This window comes from Chiroxiphia lanceolata, chromosome 1, assembly GCF_009829145.1.
Source record: "Chiroxiphia lanceolata isolate bChiLan1 chromosome 1, bChiLan1.pri, whole genome shotgun sequence".
NCBI lineage: Eukaryota > Metazoa > Chordata > Aves > Passeriformes > Pipridae > Chiroxiphia > Chiroxiphia lanceolata.
In genome coordinates, this window is record NC_045637.1 from 43,770,272 (window position 1) to 43,786,910 (window position 16,639).

The 16,639-nt window shown below is 39.8% G+C and overlaps 1 protein-coding gene across 3 annotated transcripts in view; it reads right to left on the reverse strand.

The window, feature by feature from the left end:
• Nucleotides 1–16,639, reverse strand: part of MAPRE2 (microtubule associated protein RP/EB family member 2) — a 100,222-nt gene that overhangs the window by 35,362 nt on the left and 48,221 nt on the right. For 2 of the 3 annotated variants that reach the window (XM_032675832.1, XM_032675842.1), the window contains one exon: nucleotides 2,918–3,045. The exons of the other annotated variant lie outside the window; for it this stretch is intronic. In XM_032675832.1, the coding sequence (XP_032531723.1) occupies nucleotides 2,918–3,045 (128 nt within the window). The remainder of the gene's footprint in view (nucleotides 1–2,917; nucleotides 3,046–16,639) is intronic. 3 annotated transcript variants of the gene reach the window in all.

The following is a 16,639-nucleotide window of genomic DNA, read 5'->3' on the forward strand; positions in this document are numbered from 1 at the left end:
GTACTTAGCTTTTGCTGGCATTTTGACTGCTCCTTATTAACAAAAATGAACAAGAATTGAATAGTCATAAAACAGCATGACTAATCTTAATGCTTTTTCTAAAAGAAGTAGAAAATGTCCATACAATTTTACAGTAGGTTATAAAAATTTAGTTACAGCAGCTCTGCAGCTCCCTATTAATGCTGTGAAATGCTTCATAGTTGTAAAGAGTTTCCCACATATTCCTTCTCTTTGAAGTCCTGGAGAAATGCTCATATTTTATGGAAACCAACATTCATCTGCATGAAAGCTGCCAATGATTGAAGGAACATCAGCCAAAGAACGCCAGAATGAATGAGTTAGATTGGCCATTCTCAAACTGCAGTGCATACAATGCTTGCAAGTGCTCTGGCTGTTAGTTGGCTGGTCATTTCTGCTACGGTTCCCTTAGTTTCCCTCCTGCAAACTATACTAGAAATATGCTAAATAAAATACATCTATATTAAATAAGCTGCTTTGAGTTTACACAGTAAACTATATGAAACGCAGAAAAATTCCTAAAGCCTCTTGCCCATCTGTCTTCAATCCCTACACATGCATGCCTCGCACATGAGAAACGGACTATGCAGTCTCAAGGGGAAAGGACTTAGTCTTAAGACTACTGTGCTCTAGTGTCTGCAATAATCTATCAGTGTTTAGATTTGTCCGTTCAGAGAGTAAAGTCCTCTGGAACACAGGAAGGACTGTCCTGGAATGCTTCTTTAGATAAGGCACTACTAAAGCCCCTTCTGGACTGTAAAGAGCATCAATGCAAAAACAGGAATGTGTAAGTATCAAGGTTGACTATCAAACCAAAATGGAGAAATTCAAGTTAACAGCTTTCACCTGTTAAGAATGTAAAAGCATCAGGTAACAATAGCAATCAATACAATCTAGGAAATTCTAATGGAAGAAAAGGTTTAATTTTATACAGAATGGAGTAAGAGCTGTAATGAGAAAACCCTTTTTTCAGTTTTTCCCTTGTGATGTGTCCCAAAATCCTCACTGGAGGTCACAGAAAAAGTTGTATAAGAAGCTGTGTAATGAAATGGGACAGTGGATTTGTGACAGTTCCCATGCTTGCCTGCCCCACCCAGCTGAAGTCTCTCAATCTTATCTTACATAATTTTAACTCATTGTATTCTGCTTAATAAAAATTTTCTTAGATCATTTCTCCCCTATTTTGAGAAACGGTTTTGGTGGGGGTTTTTTTATCTTGGTTTTTGTTTTTTTGTTTGTTTTGTTGGGGTGTGGGGGAGTTTTTTTGGATTTTTTTTTTTGAAAGCCCACACACATTTAACTTGACTGAGAACTCACTTCAAAAGCTTCCTTTCAACTATTTATGAGCATTTAAACAGTTACACAGGAACAAGTCAATAACTTGTCTACTATGCTTCCTGTTTCAAACAATGGCAAACATCGGGTATTTTGGGATGCAAACATCCATTTTCTTGTATCTATCTCCTTAAGTGTGAGCATGCCTATGTTTATATTTATCTATCTATATATAGCTACTCCCACATTTACATGCAGTTGCACACACATCCCTGTGTGAATATTGTCTCTATATAAAATTCACCAAAATAAAATACTTAGGCTAACTTCCGGACATGTAAATATAGCAGCAGCTAAAAATAACACTTCAGTTTCAAGTTTAATAATGGTTAAAAAGATTATTTGCGATTATGTCTTTTGTTGTTCAGTTTATATCAGTTACCCACATGCACTTTAACCTGCACTTTTTCAACCTCGATTTTATGGCTGTTGTGCAAGGTTGCAAGCATGGAACCCTACTTCTGCAGCTGTGAATTGTTTTTCTACATTTTGAAGAATAGGCTGTGAGACTATCAACCTCAAAGGATTATCTCTACCTTTCAGGGAACATCTCTGAGACATAAAATTTACTCAGAATGGTAGGTAAATTCAAATATATGAATATAAGACCCTGTTTATGCATTTCATCTGGACCAGGAAATAGTCGAAATGTAGCAATGTGGTTCCTCTTCCATGTACTTAGAGCATTCTCTTCATAAGTAAGATATTCCCAGCAGATTAGTTGTCTGGAAGTAGCAATCTGAGTTAGATCTCCTCCAACACAAGAATCTTCAAATTTAAAAATCACAGTAGGAAATCAGAAAAAAATAATTCCCCAGGGGCATGTGCATACTCAGTGAAACATCAGCCTTTGTCTCTGTCACTTCTAGCCATCATCTAATTACAGACCCTGTTGTTTAACACCTATCTTGTAGTTGCCACTCTGATTAACCCAAATGTCCAAAGTATTCAAGCCATCAGCCCTTTTTTATGGGCTCATTACCAAATATACTTACAACAAGAATTCAGGTACATTTAAAGAGAAACAGGCATATGTTCTTGATGAAGTTCTAAAGCCCTCACAGCAGCTAGAGGCTCATTTCCACAAATCCATGTTTTCCCTCAGTCACACTTGTGCTCTTTTCCTGCACACATAAGCAGGGATTTTAGGAACCTCACCAGGAAGGAAAAGGAGCTGGAGAATTTTGTTCATCTGGGGTGTCGGCTCTCATTTGTCTCTTTCTCAGTTATGTCCACTCTCCATTTGGAAAGATACCACCCCAGTAGCTTTAAAACACAAAAGCTTATCACTGTATTCTTTTCTTGCTTAGCCAACCTTTTCATTACTTTTATGTATCTTTTGCTACATTTGTCCCATTCACCTCTGCCTTTGTTATGCTTTCCCAAGGCACCTTATCTTTCTGCAATTAACACAAACGCAAAAATGCTTCCTTCGCACATACATTAGTCTCTTTCCTCAAAGTAACTGGTTTATGTCAAAGTTAAACGTTATCTATTTTCAACAAATCAGACTTTTAAAGAGGTTTTAAAATAAACACTTGTAGAGCACACTGTGCTTTCTTACCTGAACAGAGTTGTTCAACTTTTGTGTAGTTTAAAGCTAATATATCATTAACCCATGCGATGATGTCATGTCTGCTCATAGTCTCTTGGGTTATAGAGGTAGAGTACACGTTGACCGCCATTCCCCAACTAGGAAAAAAAAAAAAATTTGACATTTTCATAATTGTTTTCTGAATACAATGAATATACGTTTCCTGTTCAAACAAGGGACAGAAAAGGTGCAACACTCACAACTCTCTCTTATTTATTGAGAGAGGAGGCTTAATTTTTATTCTTTAATGATATTTAACCTCTTCAATGTCCTCTTGGAATCTATGACCATATTTCTCTAGCTGTCACTGTGAACTTAAAGAACATACAAACCTACAGTAGTCTGCTTCATGCTAGTAAGGTAGAAAAAAAAAGAATCATACATAGATAAAGACACACAGACAGGATCTGAGATTTTGTAACAGTGCTGCATGAATGCAGTGATCTGACCTCTTGTCAGTTTTTTGCCCCTACAGGACAATCAGGCTGCCTAAACCAATATTTAATTTTCAGATAAATTCTAGATGATGCAGCTGTTCTATTTACTGGAACACTGATTTCTTACTGGGACAGGGGCCTTTTACATAATTAATTCAGTCACAGAGTGAATACTAGACAATCTTTGTTATCAATTTACCAGCTTCTATCCTGAAAGTAACTGAGACTTGCACCTCCAACTGTCTGGTAGGAAAGCTGCTGTGGAGCCCAACTCCTCTAAAACATTAAGAACATTCCCTCTCAGCTTAAACCCATTTGTTCTTCTGCCAACATTATCCTCCAGCTTTAATGGTTTTCTCCTCCCCAGAGCGGATTTCCTAATGTGTTAGGGACAGCACTCAGAGTCTGTCCCAATGCCCAGGTAGTCTAGATTAAACAAATCAATTTGAGTCTCTTATATCAAGTCAGACATTCACTGACTGGTATTGCCAGCAGTCCTCCTTGAACAGACAGTTTCAAACTGTGCTGAGATAACATTTCACCGAGACCTTGGAAAACGGCACTCTGTGCTCAAAGTTTTCACAGCTACATCATCTTACATAGATTCTTCTAGTTAGCTAAGGTCCTTTCCTGCAAGTAGGTAATTCAGAGTAGCTTTATCATCAGTTCCCAAGTACACAGACTAGAAATGCATACTACTGAACTTTATTACTTGTTATCCTATCCCAGTCACATCTTTCTGTTGTGAGACATTGCCAAGATAAAAGACAAGCATGTTCAAGTTCATCTCATCAACAGTTTCAAAGAATGGAATCATGATAATTCATAAAGAGAGTAAAGAATGTTCCCATGAGTAATGGACATCAGAAAGTCTGCTAGGAACAATCTGAGCATGAGGTGTGTCAGAAACATTCAAACAGTCAAACTTGAACAACTATTCTTAGCAAGAACATTATTCTTGGTTTGGTGGAGACTGCACATCTCCATTTCTAGTGACATCTATAGTAACACCTAATTGTCTAGCTTTGGTATCAATCCTGCCACCTCAGCCTTGGACCTCAACTTTGCCTCTCAAAAGCAAGAGAGCAAGATCTCCTATCTAGGATTCAAGGTCTGCATGGACTATTTCCATTCAGAATTTGCAGAGATGCAACCCTTTGAAGCTTGAGAAACAACTCCGAAGAGAACAGAAAGACTGCAACTTAACTCTACCCACAGTGAGGTGTGCTGGGGCAACCTAGATGTGTGGAAAAACCCACCAGCATGAAATCTGACTCAGTAACTTGTAAGTGTACAAGTACATAACACAGAGAATAAATTTAAATACAAGATTACAAAGTTCATAATGCACGTCACTTTCTGGGAAAAAAAATCTCTGAAGGCTGTTAAATTGTTCCCATCTATTGAGGTTAAGATCTAAAACATAAAATCCTCAAATCTGCTTTACAGGGAAGGAGGGAAAAAAAAGGTGGGGGAAAAAAAAAGAGAGAAAATAGGGTCAAAAAATTCATGCTCCAATAGTCAGGCTACTACTGCCAGAAATTCATTCATTTGGAACCAGGCTGCCTCTCTACCCACTTGTGTACAGGCACCTCCGAAGCATGGAAGAAATCAGCCTGTGCTCAGTCTGCTCGGTTCTTCCAGCGGGCTCCCAGATAGCACAGCCAATTTCATGAACACAGCCCTGCATTCACTGTAACAGTTAGCAAAGGTTGCTTTCTTGGCATGCACTAAGTGCTTGGATTGAACCAAGCGCTAGGAGCAAAGTTTTAGAAACAGGGAGTGCCCTTTTACTCTTAAAAACTACACCGTACGGGCTATTCAGCATCAGGATGGAAGGGACTGAGCAGACAAACAGCACCTTTGACACTAATTGCATCTGAAGTCTGAAACGTCACTGTTAGCGTGGTTTTTACTTTATTATTTTTAGCCTTTTTTAGATAGATAAGAAACTAACAGAAACATACTACCACTGCCACTACTAAACTAATATGTTAAATACTGTCTGTAAGATCAGCTGAAATAACAGCTTAATACTGAATTTAATATTCACTTAAGATTCAGAATAGTGAGCTTAATATTAAACCAACAGATTGATATGGAACGGTTCCACTCTATTCTAAAGAAGCTAAAGATATTTAGATGGTAACATCTGAAATAAAGTTACTCTGATCTGTAATTCCACTACTTCATGAAAATTTTAATTGGCCTCTCGAGGCCAGGCAGAGCTCAGAACAACCATCAGCTACCAGTAGCTGAAAGGGGAAAGTTTACTCTGTTAAAAAGATCAAGAAAATCCACACACAAGAAGGAAGCAGAACTTCCCTCATCACCCTTTTCCACACAGAACTGCAAAGAGAGATACCCACCTTTCTACAACCCACAGGGGACCAAACAACCTCCTCTACTGCAGTGCATGGGGTGGGGAACTCTACTGCAGGAAACTGCGAGTAAATGAATAACCTTGAGTTTTACAATGCTACCCTGAAGGATTACTGTAATACAACTTACATTGTGTCTGCAAATGAATTATTATAGTCTATTGGTCAAACAGAAGTTCAGGCTATTTGTTAGAGACAGTAGCTTCACATTTGTACACACAAGTATGCATGAGGGTGTATCAGTACCATTTTAAAGTCAAGCAAAATGAATCAGAATTTTTGTTAAAAAAATTCAATAACATGCCATTGCCATTCATCCACAGTGACATGGTGTCATACATCTGAATCTTCCACAGCCTTTTCTCTTGAAAGAGTTCACCCTGTCTTTGCATCTCCTGTTCCCTACCCTCCTACTGGTTATGTTCTAAATAAACAGCTGGGAAAGGTTTCCTGTACAGTAAGCATGTTCTAATTTGGTGGTCAGATACAGACAGCTCCTCTTTGCCACACAGAGAGACCTTGAACAAAAAAAAAAAAAAAAAAAAAAAAAGAGGAAAAAGAAAAAAAAGAACAAGCAGGTGTAGGTAGCACAGCCGCCATGCTCAGAAACAGCCAAGAACCCCTGTGTTCGACATCTACAGCTGGGCTTGGATTTTCTACCTGACTTATTTCCCTGAATGCTGAAGTACTTTGAAAAATGTGATTCAGCTTCAAAATGCAACAATAAGCATGTGCAAGGCGATGCAAGAGAACAGCTGGGCAGGCAGACTCACAGGCCATACTCTGAACAGCCAAGTAGCTAACAACTTGATTTTATGTCCTAATATACTACTGCTTTCCAACAACATTATTTACATTTTCAACTTGTTAGGCTTCCTCTTGATTAGGCTGAAGGCTCTCAAGCATAGGCTTGCAATGAGGCTTATACAAGCCTGAAAACCGGCGTCTACCTGAGATCCTCCACCTTCCACAGATATGCCTGGTGATTCCATAGTAACTAAAAGCAGATGAAGATAGCACATCACACCTCCCACTTCAGAGCACACAAGTGGAGATTAAAATCCTCTGGCTTTTATAGCACTGCCTAACCACAAAGGACTCTATCCTTTGCTTTACCTCAAACCACAGGAGAGCCTTCACATATTAGTCCAACCATTTCATAAACACACTTCACACATGCACAACTACACACCACAGACCTGAGTTCAGAGGATTAGCTAGGTGCTGAAAATCATGTATATACTTAAGCAGTCAGAAATATACTGGCTCAGCATGTCCAATAGTAAACATTACACTCAAAGATCTATTAATTTTTTAAGGCATTGCATGTAGCACTGAACATTCAGCTATTAGGCATTTTCCACTGCTCTTGCTACAGATAACTGCAGCTGTTACAAGGTGCTATCCAGCTGTTCCTAAGATCAGTTTTGCAAGAAGCATATTTACTTTATTTTTCCAGGGATAAACTAACAGTTGTTGACAGCAGAAGCTGTATTACAACAAACCATTAATAATGGCACCAGTAATAACAGCAAGACAGGAAAGACTACAGCAATGAACCTAATTCGTAATTGTAAAAACTCATCACACATGCCATCGCCTCTGAACCTGCAAGGCCTTCATGTTTTCATGGAATAGTCAAGGGAAGGGATCGCTGCAGGTCATCTAGTCCAACCTCCCTGCTCAAGCAGGGCCACCTAGAGCCCGTTACTCAGAATTGTGTCCAGATGGCTTCTGATTATCTCCAGAGGAGACTCCACAATTTCTCTGGGGAACTTGTTCCAGTCCTCAGTCACCCTCACAGTAAACAGTTTCTTCCCCATGTTCAGGTGGAAGCTCCTGCGTTCCAGTTTCTGCCCAGTGCCTTTTGTTTAGTACAAATAGGCATGGTACAGTATTAAGCTTTTAAATGCAGTGGAAAGTCTGTGTGACAGTACAAAGAGGAGCCTTCTGGAAGCTGGCACCTGATAGATACTGCCAGTAAAAAAAAAGATCTCACACCAGAAATTACTGAAGCAGAAGATACAGCAGAAAAGCTAAGATGAAGCTGAGACTGCTGCAGCTGCTGTTCAAAAGGCTTTCTAGATTAAAGCTACTGCAAAACAAAAAAATCCCTGAAGGAGGAAACCTGCCAGACTCGGAGGCTAACTCCCTGAACAAGGAAAATTCATCCTTTTATAAATCATCTCAAAATGGCAACTCATTTGCTGTACCTTGCCTATTTCTTTAACACTCACTGCACACAGCCTTAGCCATAGTCATTAGAGGCCAGTTATGCTTGAGGTTGTCTTTACTGAAAGGAGTCCTGAGGACAGAAGACCAACACAAAAAGCTCCCGTGCAATGCTGACAACACTGTTCTTACTCTCCCTTTTGACTTATGCTGCACTTCAGCAGCAAATACCATGGTATCAGGGTGCTGCAACTGAAGTGATATGTGTAGCAAGCAACATAAAGCTCTATCTACTCAGAAACCGAATCAGATACAAGATTAATCAGAATGAGACACTGCTGGGGGGGAGGGGGAGAAGAAAAGAATCCTGTGGTTGTAATACTGCAAGAAAACCACACCTTTTAAGATGCTGAATGTCAAATCTCTTATGCACTGTTCCCATGTTATGAAGTAGCCCTGAAATGTTAAGAATATTTTTATTATCTGTATATCCCACTCAATTCTGAATGCCATTTTACATTTACCACATGGATCTGACTTGACCTAAAATGATTTATGAAGCACGCTACAGAGTCTAGAGGAGACAGAGACAAATCATGTACATTTTGATTGCTTTAATATTGCAGGATTACCATTTAACACAGCCAACAGCATATTTTCTATTGTTCTCATTGCAGTTCCCTGTTTAAAAGCAAGTGAGAGTAGAGTAACAGATTTACTTTGATTGGATTAGGGCATTTTTAATTTTTGTTCTTTTAAATTAGAGCCTGCCTGCCAATGCTGTGATGTTCTGACCTAAATAAATGTCTATGATGGGTCTCAAGGACTGGTTTAGATCCCAATCTGAGTCACTCTTACAAAGTATGGTGGTAATTCTGGTTTGTGCTACATATGGCTTTAGAAAACTTTATCCCCCCTCAAAACCTTATTATCTGAGAGGCAGAAAAATACTGGTTCTTTTTCAGCTCCCCCAAATCTACAAAACACAATGAAAAGTACTCAAATAATATACACGACTTGAGACAAAACCTATGAGATGGCCTAATAACCAACAATGCATTACACTGTCCACTGCATAGCTTTTACAAATAGTTTGAAGTTTATTCACTAACCAGTTATGACACTGGCATATTTCACAAAAATGAAAATAACGGTTAAAAATTCCAAGACAATTATTTAGTGCTGGAAAAACTTTAGGGCACCTGAGGAGGGCAAGCCACATTCACTTGAATCTGCCAGTCATATTTGCATAGCATAGGTAAGACTTTATTTCTCCAACTACCTTCTCACTCCTGCTGCCACCAAAACTGTAGGGCAGTGTAATACATAATGTCATGTCTCTACAGTAGCACACTTCCTTTTTTGTCAGGGTTCACCTTTGCCTCCAAAAGTACAGTGCAATATTAACACTTAACTACACAATATCTTAATTGTATCACAAAGTATTTGCATGTTCTGAAAGTTTCCTTATCAATTTCCACATGTAAACAAACCTTAACTAAAAAAAAATACATCCTTGACAAAGGGTAGAGGTTCAAGAAAGGCAGGCATTAACAGATCACACAAAATGGAAGCAATTCAGAGTCTCTGGCCACCACCATTTCCACACAGGTGTAGTAACTCTGGTCAGAAATGAAACACAGCGGTGCACAGCACCCTCAAACTACACCTTAGAGTAGGTGAACAAAGCAATAGTAATGTTCTGCACTGAACAGACAGGCACTAGTTAATATGGGGTAAGGACACAAATTTCAGTAAAAAAGAATGTTACTACAAATTAAGAAGGCATTTTATTAATGAAGAACAACAAGAAACCTTTGAAGTAGGCTGAACGAGAGGAACATAAGCGTGGTAAGGCTGCAATGCTGAAAAACTTAACTGCTTTCACTTACAGTTATTACCCTTCCCCCCACCAAGGCTTTCAACTCTTAAGATCTTAAGATTGAATTGCTGCTTTGATGCCCTGAAGGAAGACATTCAACCTGTAAAATTTTCACAAAGACAGTGGCAACTACTCTACCTTTCACAGCAGACAAGGAGATTGTGAAGAAAAAAAAAAAAAAAAAAGGTTGGTTCAGAGAAAAATAATTGTCAATAAACTCCAGTCAATGAGAAACACTACACTTTAGAAAACAGAAGAGGTCTATGACCACTTTGTAACTAGAAAACCTTGAAAAAGCTGCTGAATAAACCAACATTTAATCTTCTGTTAAACAAAGTCTCAATTCACCAAGACACATATGGGCACTTTAATTCTCTTTTCATTCATTCTTTTTCCTCTTATGGAAAATAACAGATTACTAAGCACACATGCAGACATCACTAGAGGATTTCTAAGAGGTTAAAAAACATGTCATAAAGCAAGGTAAAATCAATGCTGAGTACTGGAGGAAGGATGCTTTGAGAGGTAGCACATGTTAGTAAAGCCTCAGTTCCTAGCCCGAGTTCTCCAAATAACAGGGGGACCTATATATTTTGCTCCTACTAAATGATGATGAGCAGTTGTACTTTCAGACAGGAGATTCCTAAGTGCTATAGCAAACACAGATTTACTGGAAAATGAAGACGGCAGCGGAGGAGAGCTTGTTTCCAAACACACTGCCCTGCATGAGTGCAGCCTGTGAACTCCCAGGCAAAACACTGTGGACACAGCCATGAATCTAAGTAGCCACCTGCATTTACACCAAGCAAATATCTGCCTGTGATTAGGATGGGATAAGAACAATCATAAATCCCGATTCAGAAAAAACAACACTGCTGGTCCTACAGATCGCTGGGCACCGAGACACTATGTCAGAATCAGAACAGACTGGGACAGCAGCCATGCTGCAGCCCAGCAGCTCCGCTGCTCCGACTCCTGCCATTTCCGCCTTTTAAGTCCAGAAAATGCTGTAGGCAGACTTGAGACTTTCAGAAGGAAAGAGATCCAACTAGAGACAGATGAAGTCACCAAATGAATTTAGTTTTGACCTATGCGGGGTTTTGCTGCCGCCCTCCTCCTCTCCGGCATGTATACATTCGGAGGTGAAAGGCTAAAGTAACACGCTGATTTACTCCAAGCATAACGTAATGCCAAAAGAGATTTGGTAATACTATACAGCCCTCCTGACAGGGGGTCTGAGCAGCCTCCAAGTGCCTCAGAACCCTGCACAGAGCCAGACAAGAGAGGCAGTGACTCAGCAGGAGACGGGCACTGAGCATCCACGCATTTCAGAAGTCTGTGAAGAAGGGAAAACAGGATTCATCAAGGGGAAATGTAATGCCTTTCTCCTAACACATAACTGCCATTTCCTAAAGTGAGATTGCAGTACACTTCATAAACCCTGGCTATCCAAGGCAGTCAAAGATAACAAGGAGAACACTCTCATGGGAAATCTCTTGCACTAGCAAAGAAAGGACTGCAATATACCTTTTCTACTCACAAATGATGCAATATGATATGGAGAACAAGGACTTTGTCATGCATCAACTTTTTTCTCTTCTACATTAAAAACAAGTGTAGATACACACAGATTTATGCATTGCAACATTTATTCTAACCTTAATAAACATGTATGTTGGAATCACAGAATATCATGAGTCGGAAGAGACCCACCGAAGATCATTGGGTCCAACTCCCTGTTACCACAGGGAACAAGGCCCTTTGAAAGGGGCCTTCCTTAAAAGGTGGCCCTTAGCCACCTTCACTTTGAAAGTGTCTGGGGTGACACCAAGTAAGGGACAAGTAACAGCACAAAAACCACTCATGCAACCATCCCAGGACTTATGGGCAAGGACTCCAGAGCACAGCCTGCACGACAGAGCTGCTGAGACACCAGCCAGGCAGCCAGCCCTGCTCAGTCCCTGAATGGCAGGAAGATGAGGACACTGATCAGGGTATAAGACAACATTTATTTTAAGCCACCTTTACCCTGAAGTTGTAAACAAGCATGTGACAACACATGAAGCAACACACAACCATGCTGGCTGCTTTCACTGGTGCATCACTCTCTAAAACACGGCTGTGTATTTTTGTGATTAAGCTCTAGTATGATTGCCCAGGGTTCCCACTGCTACCACAGCTCTGCTGACATTTGAGGTGGAAAGGAGAAGCACGAGGCTTTCTGCTGGGTATGCAGCAAATTCAGTGGGCAGGTTTCTAGGAATAAGCTCCAGGCAACACCTGGGACCCGAACCAGCTGTAATTCCCCTGCCAGCACTGCCTCTGCAGACCACTGCACCAACACACTACACAGCTTTTTACTAGGCTCTGCGTTCAACCTCTCTTCCACTTCCCTCTCAACTGCTAGTGAAAGCTAGACCAAAACCAATATTAATGGTAACACTAAATCTTGGAGTTCTAACATCTCCAATGCTGATAACATAGGTCCTGTCTTTGGCTTATAAAAATTCCCTACAAACCATTATTAATATTACACAGATTTCAAGTGTTAAAACTACCAGCCGCAACACTTAATTTTGTGTTTGGATACCGAAGTAACTTGACCTCCTCCCTTGTTCTTATGAGTTCATACTATAACAGACAAGGAAGTACTCTTAAATTATTCTGGTGCTCAACGTATTACCAGTAAATGACTTGCACCTAAGAATTTTCTTAATCCTACCAAGTACTATCTAGAACAGGGCTGAACTTCTAAGTGCAATTGCTTAACTGCTAAATTAATTTTGGAGCAACTAAAACTAGAATTCACTAATCCTTCAAGAAGTAAATTGCCCTTTAGGAACATGCTAGTTCAACCATCTGTGATTTATGTAACGTATTATTCTTGCTGTGTGCCAGTAACCACAGACTGATTTAGCATTGTTGCACTACCAACACAACTGCTGAGGCTACCAGCATCAAGTTAAGTTTCCCCAAAACGTATTTTTTCAACCACGTTGGTCTTTGAAGGTCTGTGAAGTTGGCACTTTCCATCAGATTTTAACATCATCTGCCTATCTAAAGGGGGAAATCCCCAAACCTGTTTTCCAAGTAATGTTCTTTAGGTGGTGCCTACTGCTTTGATGCAACTGTGATTGTAAAAACAGAATTAGTTACAACAATCTTTATCTACAAGTCCCAGTAAAGCCTTGAACCTTAGGCTAAGAGAAGCATAGATGTACTGTTTAACAGGATTTGGTCTCCTTTCATGGAATATCTTGAGGTCAATTCCTAGAGTCTATTGCTTCCAGCTGGCAAATGGTGACATTACCAAGTTCAACTCCTACAATAAACAAGGGGAAAAAAGTTTATTGCTTGAATTGCCTTCAACTACATATAAATGTAGTTAAGAAGGTAATCTGTGCTGCAATGTGAATATTTAGTTTCTTCAATCCTCTCAGTGTTGCTGCAGGCCATGCAACAAGACAGTTTTGTACCACTCCCAGTAAAAGTACATCAAACTAAGCAGACATCTGACACAGTTTAAGAACTGTGCTCACAGTTAAACATTTTTTGCAGATTAAGTTTATCAATAAAGAAAATTCTGCATGAAAAAAGATACAATTCCTTAAAAGCAGAAGCAGCAATTTATCAGCTATTAACTTCAAAACATAATCTTTACTTGCAATGTACATAATTAATTTTATGACATAGCAAAACTATCCCTTTGTCCTGCTGTTTCTCTATAAACTTTTGGTCATCTCAGGGTACTAAATTGCAGAAGTTATTCCCAGTGATTTAGAGAATGCAATATGAAGTAACTAATACACTTCTGCAGCAGCAGCAGTATAGCTCTTGCAAGAATTAAGCTAGAAAACAGTTGAAATTGATAATGTCAAATTGAAACAATACACATATTTTTCTTTTCCATTTGAAATCTTTGATGACAAGGATGATTTCACCTTTATGGCAGTATGGAATTTGTTGCCAGATTATATTCCTTTCACTTTTAAAGCACACGATTTCATTACTTTGTTTTTAAGTCAAGAGCTGTTTATGCCTATTAAGAGTTACAGAATGGGATCATAAAATGACTCAGGTAGGCAGGGAACTCCAGAGAGATCTGCTCCAACCTCCCATTCACTGCAGAGCCAGCAAGAGAGGGCTACCAATGATCCCATCTATCTGAGTTCTGAGTGCCTCCAAGGACAGTGCCTTCTCAGCTCCTCTGGGTAATGTCTTCCAGTGTTTGACCATCCCTTCTGTGAAAACATTTCTCCCAATATACAAAGTAATTTCTACTGCTGCAGCTGCTGCCATCGCCTCTCATCCTCTGCTCATGGATCTCAAAGAACTTGACTCCATCTTCTTTAAACTCAGCCTCCCTTCAGACAGCTAAAGACTGCAGTGAGCTCTTCCCCTTTCCTGAGCTGTCTCTTCTCCAGGCTGAATAAACACAGCTCACACGCTCCAGCCCCCTGATCATCCTGGTGTCCCTCCATCACACTCACTTTGGTATGACATTGTCTTTCTCAAACTGGAAAAGCCAAATTCAGACACGGTATGTGAGATGTGGTCTCAGAAGCACCAGAGGGGAAGAATCACTTCCCCGGAGCTGCTGGCTTCATGCCTGCCAATGCAGCCCAGCATGGGCTTGGCCTTCTTCCCTGCAAGAGCACACTGCTGACTCATGTTCATCTTGTTCACCAGCACCACCAGATCCACACTGTATAGCACTTCAGGAACAATTGCACGGGGCGAGGGGAAGAGGCACTGGGAGCGTGTGCTTAACGTGGTAGTGGAAAAAACCACCTCATCATATTAAAAATAAAGCTGCTTGAGAGACAAGGCAGTTCTAAAGCACCCCCACTGCTGTGTAACTCATTTCACACTTGGGGACCAAAGATGTATATGTATATACACAAAGGTATATTAGAGAGCCAAACTTCTGCAGGCAGAAACATACAGAATAATAAAACAGTTTGGGTTGGAAGGGTCCTTAAAGATCACCTAGTTACAAACCCCCTCCCATAGGCGGGACATCTCCCACTAGACCAGTCTGCTCAAGGCCCCATCCGACCTCGCTGTGAACTCTTCCAGGGATAGGGCATCCACAACTTCTCTAGGCAACCTGTTCCAGTGCCTCACCACCCCTACAGTAAAGAATTTCTTCCTAACATCTAATCTAAACCTACTCTCAGTTTGAAGCAATTGCCCTTTGCCATGTCACTACATGTCCTTGTAAAAAGTCCCTCTCCAGCTCCCTTGTCAGCCACCTTTAGGTATTGGAAGGCTTCTCTAAGGGCTCCCTGGAGACTTCTCTTCTCTAGGTTGAATAATCCCAGCTCTCTTAGCCTGTCTTCATAGGAGATATATTAAATGAAAAAAAAATAAAGAAAATATTCCTTATGCCTCTTTGAATCTGACAACTGGCATGACATGAATGTGTTTACTGAAAACAGTGTTTTCAGACCCTGATTCAGAATCTACATCATGTGTAACTTTGAAACATTAATATAGGCAAGGAGTGATACGGACCACAAACAATAATTCAATAAAATACAACTAACACTATTCTACATACCAAGGTTTCCAATAAAATGGCTAAATTACATGTGAATTCTGTCCTTTTGGGAAAATGTATCACTTCTATTCAACCATTTACCACTGCCTCCATGTTCTCAGCACTCCTACACACCATGGTCTTTCTGTACGTGCAAACTCCCGCAGGACTTTCATATCACTGTGCTATGTATTCCACTTCCATACAAACAATTACTCATAGATTCTATAGTTATTTTAACAAGCTATGATTTGTGTAACACTGAATCCATAAGTAAAACAAATGAGTATTCTACTGCAAATATTTTAGTGCTTCCTATTCATGATATTACTGGACTAGCTCCACAGAGATTAACCTTAAGAAGCGAGGCATAACAACCATGTAAAATTTGCCTAAAATGAATTTTCATTCCCCTGAAATTGTTTAATGCATACTGCCAGCAAGCCCTTCCAAGCATCAACACCACATTCCAGAGTGACAGGCAAGAATTTGCATTCATGTGCATCTCTGAATAATTACAGCTGCTTGGGTAGGAAATCTGTATGGTACTAAGGACCCATACTGTCAGGAGGGAAAATTCACTTGAGTTGCTCTTAAAAAGTCCACAGATTTTGCTAACTAGCTCTCAGGGTTCCAAAGTAGCCAAGAAACATAATATTGAAAATTAAACCTCTGCAACAATACAAGGTGGTCATACGCAAGGCCAGAAGATCAACAGCACAACCTGCATGGCATATTTCTCTCCAGGCAGAATGATCTGGCACAGTTGCAGGATTTCCTAAGGAAGCTACATCCTTAAGTCTCAACTCACTGATGAATGTTTACGCTTCCTGTTTGGATAGCATAGCAAAAACCCAGATTTAACACAAAAGCACCCTTCACTAAGCATGAGGTTCTACGGGAAACAAATTATTTCAGAGTGGTTAAGCTAAGATATTTAATGGCTGTGCTTTCAGTATACAGAGCTCTCTCTACAAAATATTTAATAACTTAGTATACCACTAGAAAACTAGATAAATTTCTGTCAAAATATCATAGGAAATATTTTCATTTTGAATTAAATATTTGATAGCATGAAGACAGTAAAATTGTGCTAAAAAAACCCCCCAAACACAGCTTTTAAAATCCCAACAGTAAAAAGCATGCTTAGTAAACTCTTATAGTTGATATTTCACTTCCCCTCCCACCTAATTATAATGAAACAATATGAAAAAGATGCTTAATCGGTGAGTCAGGCAGCAGAGATCTGAGCAAGATCCAAACAGCTACGCAGCCACA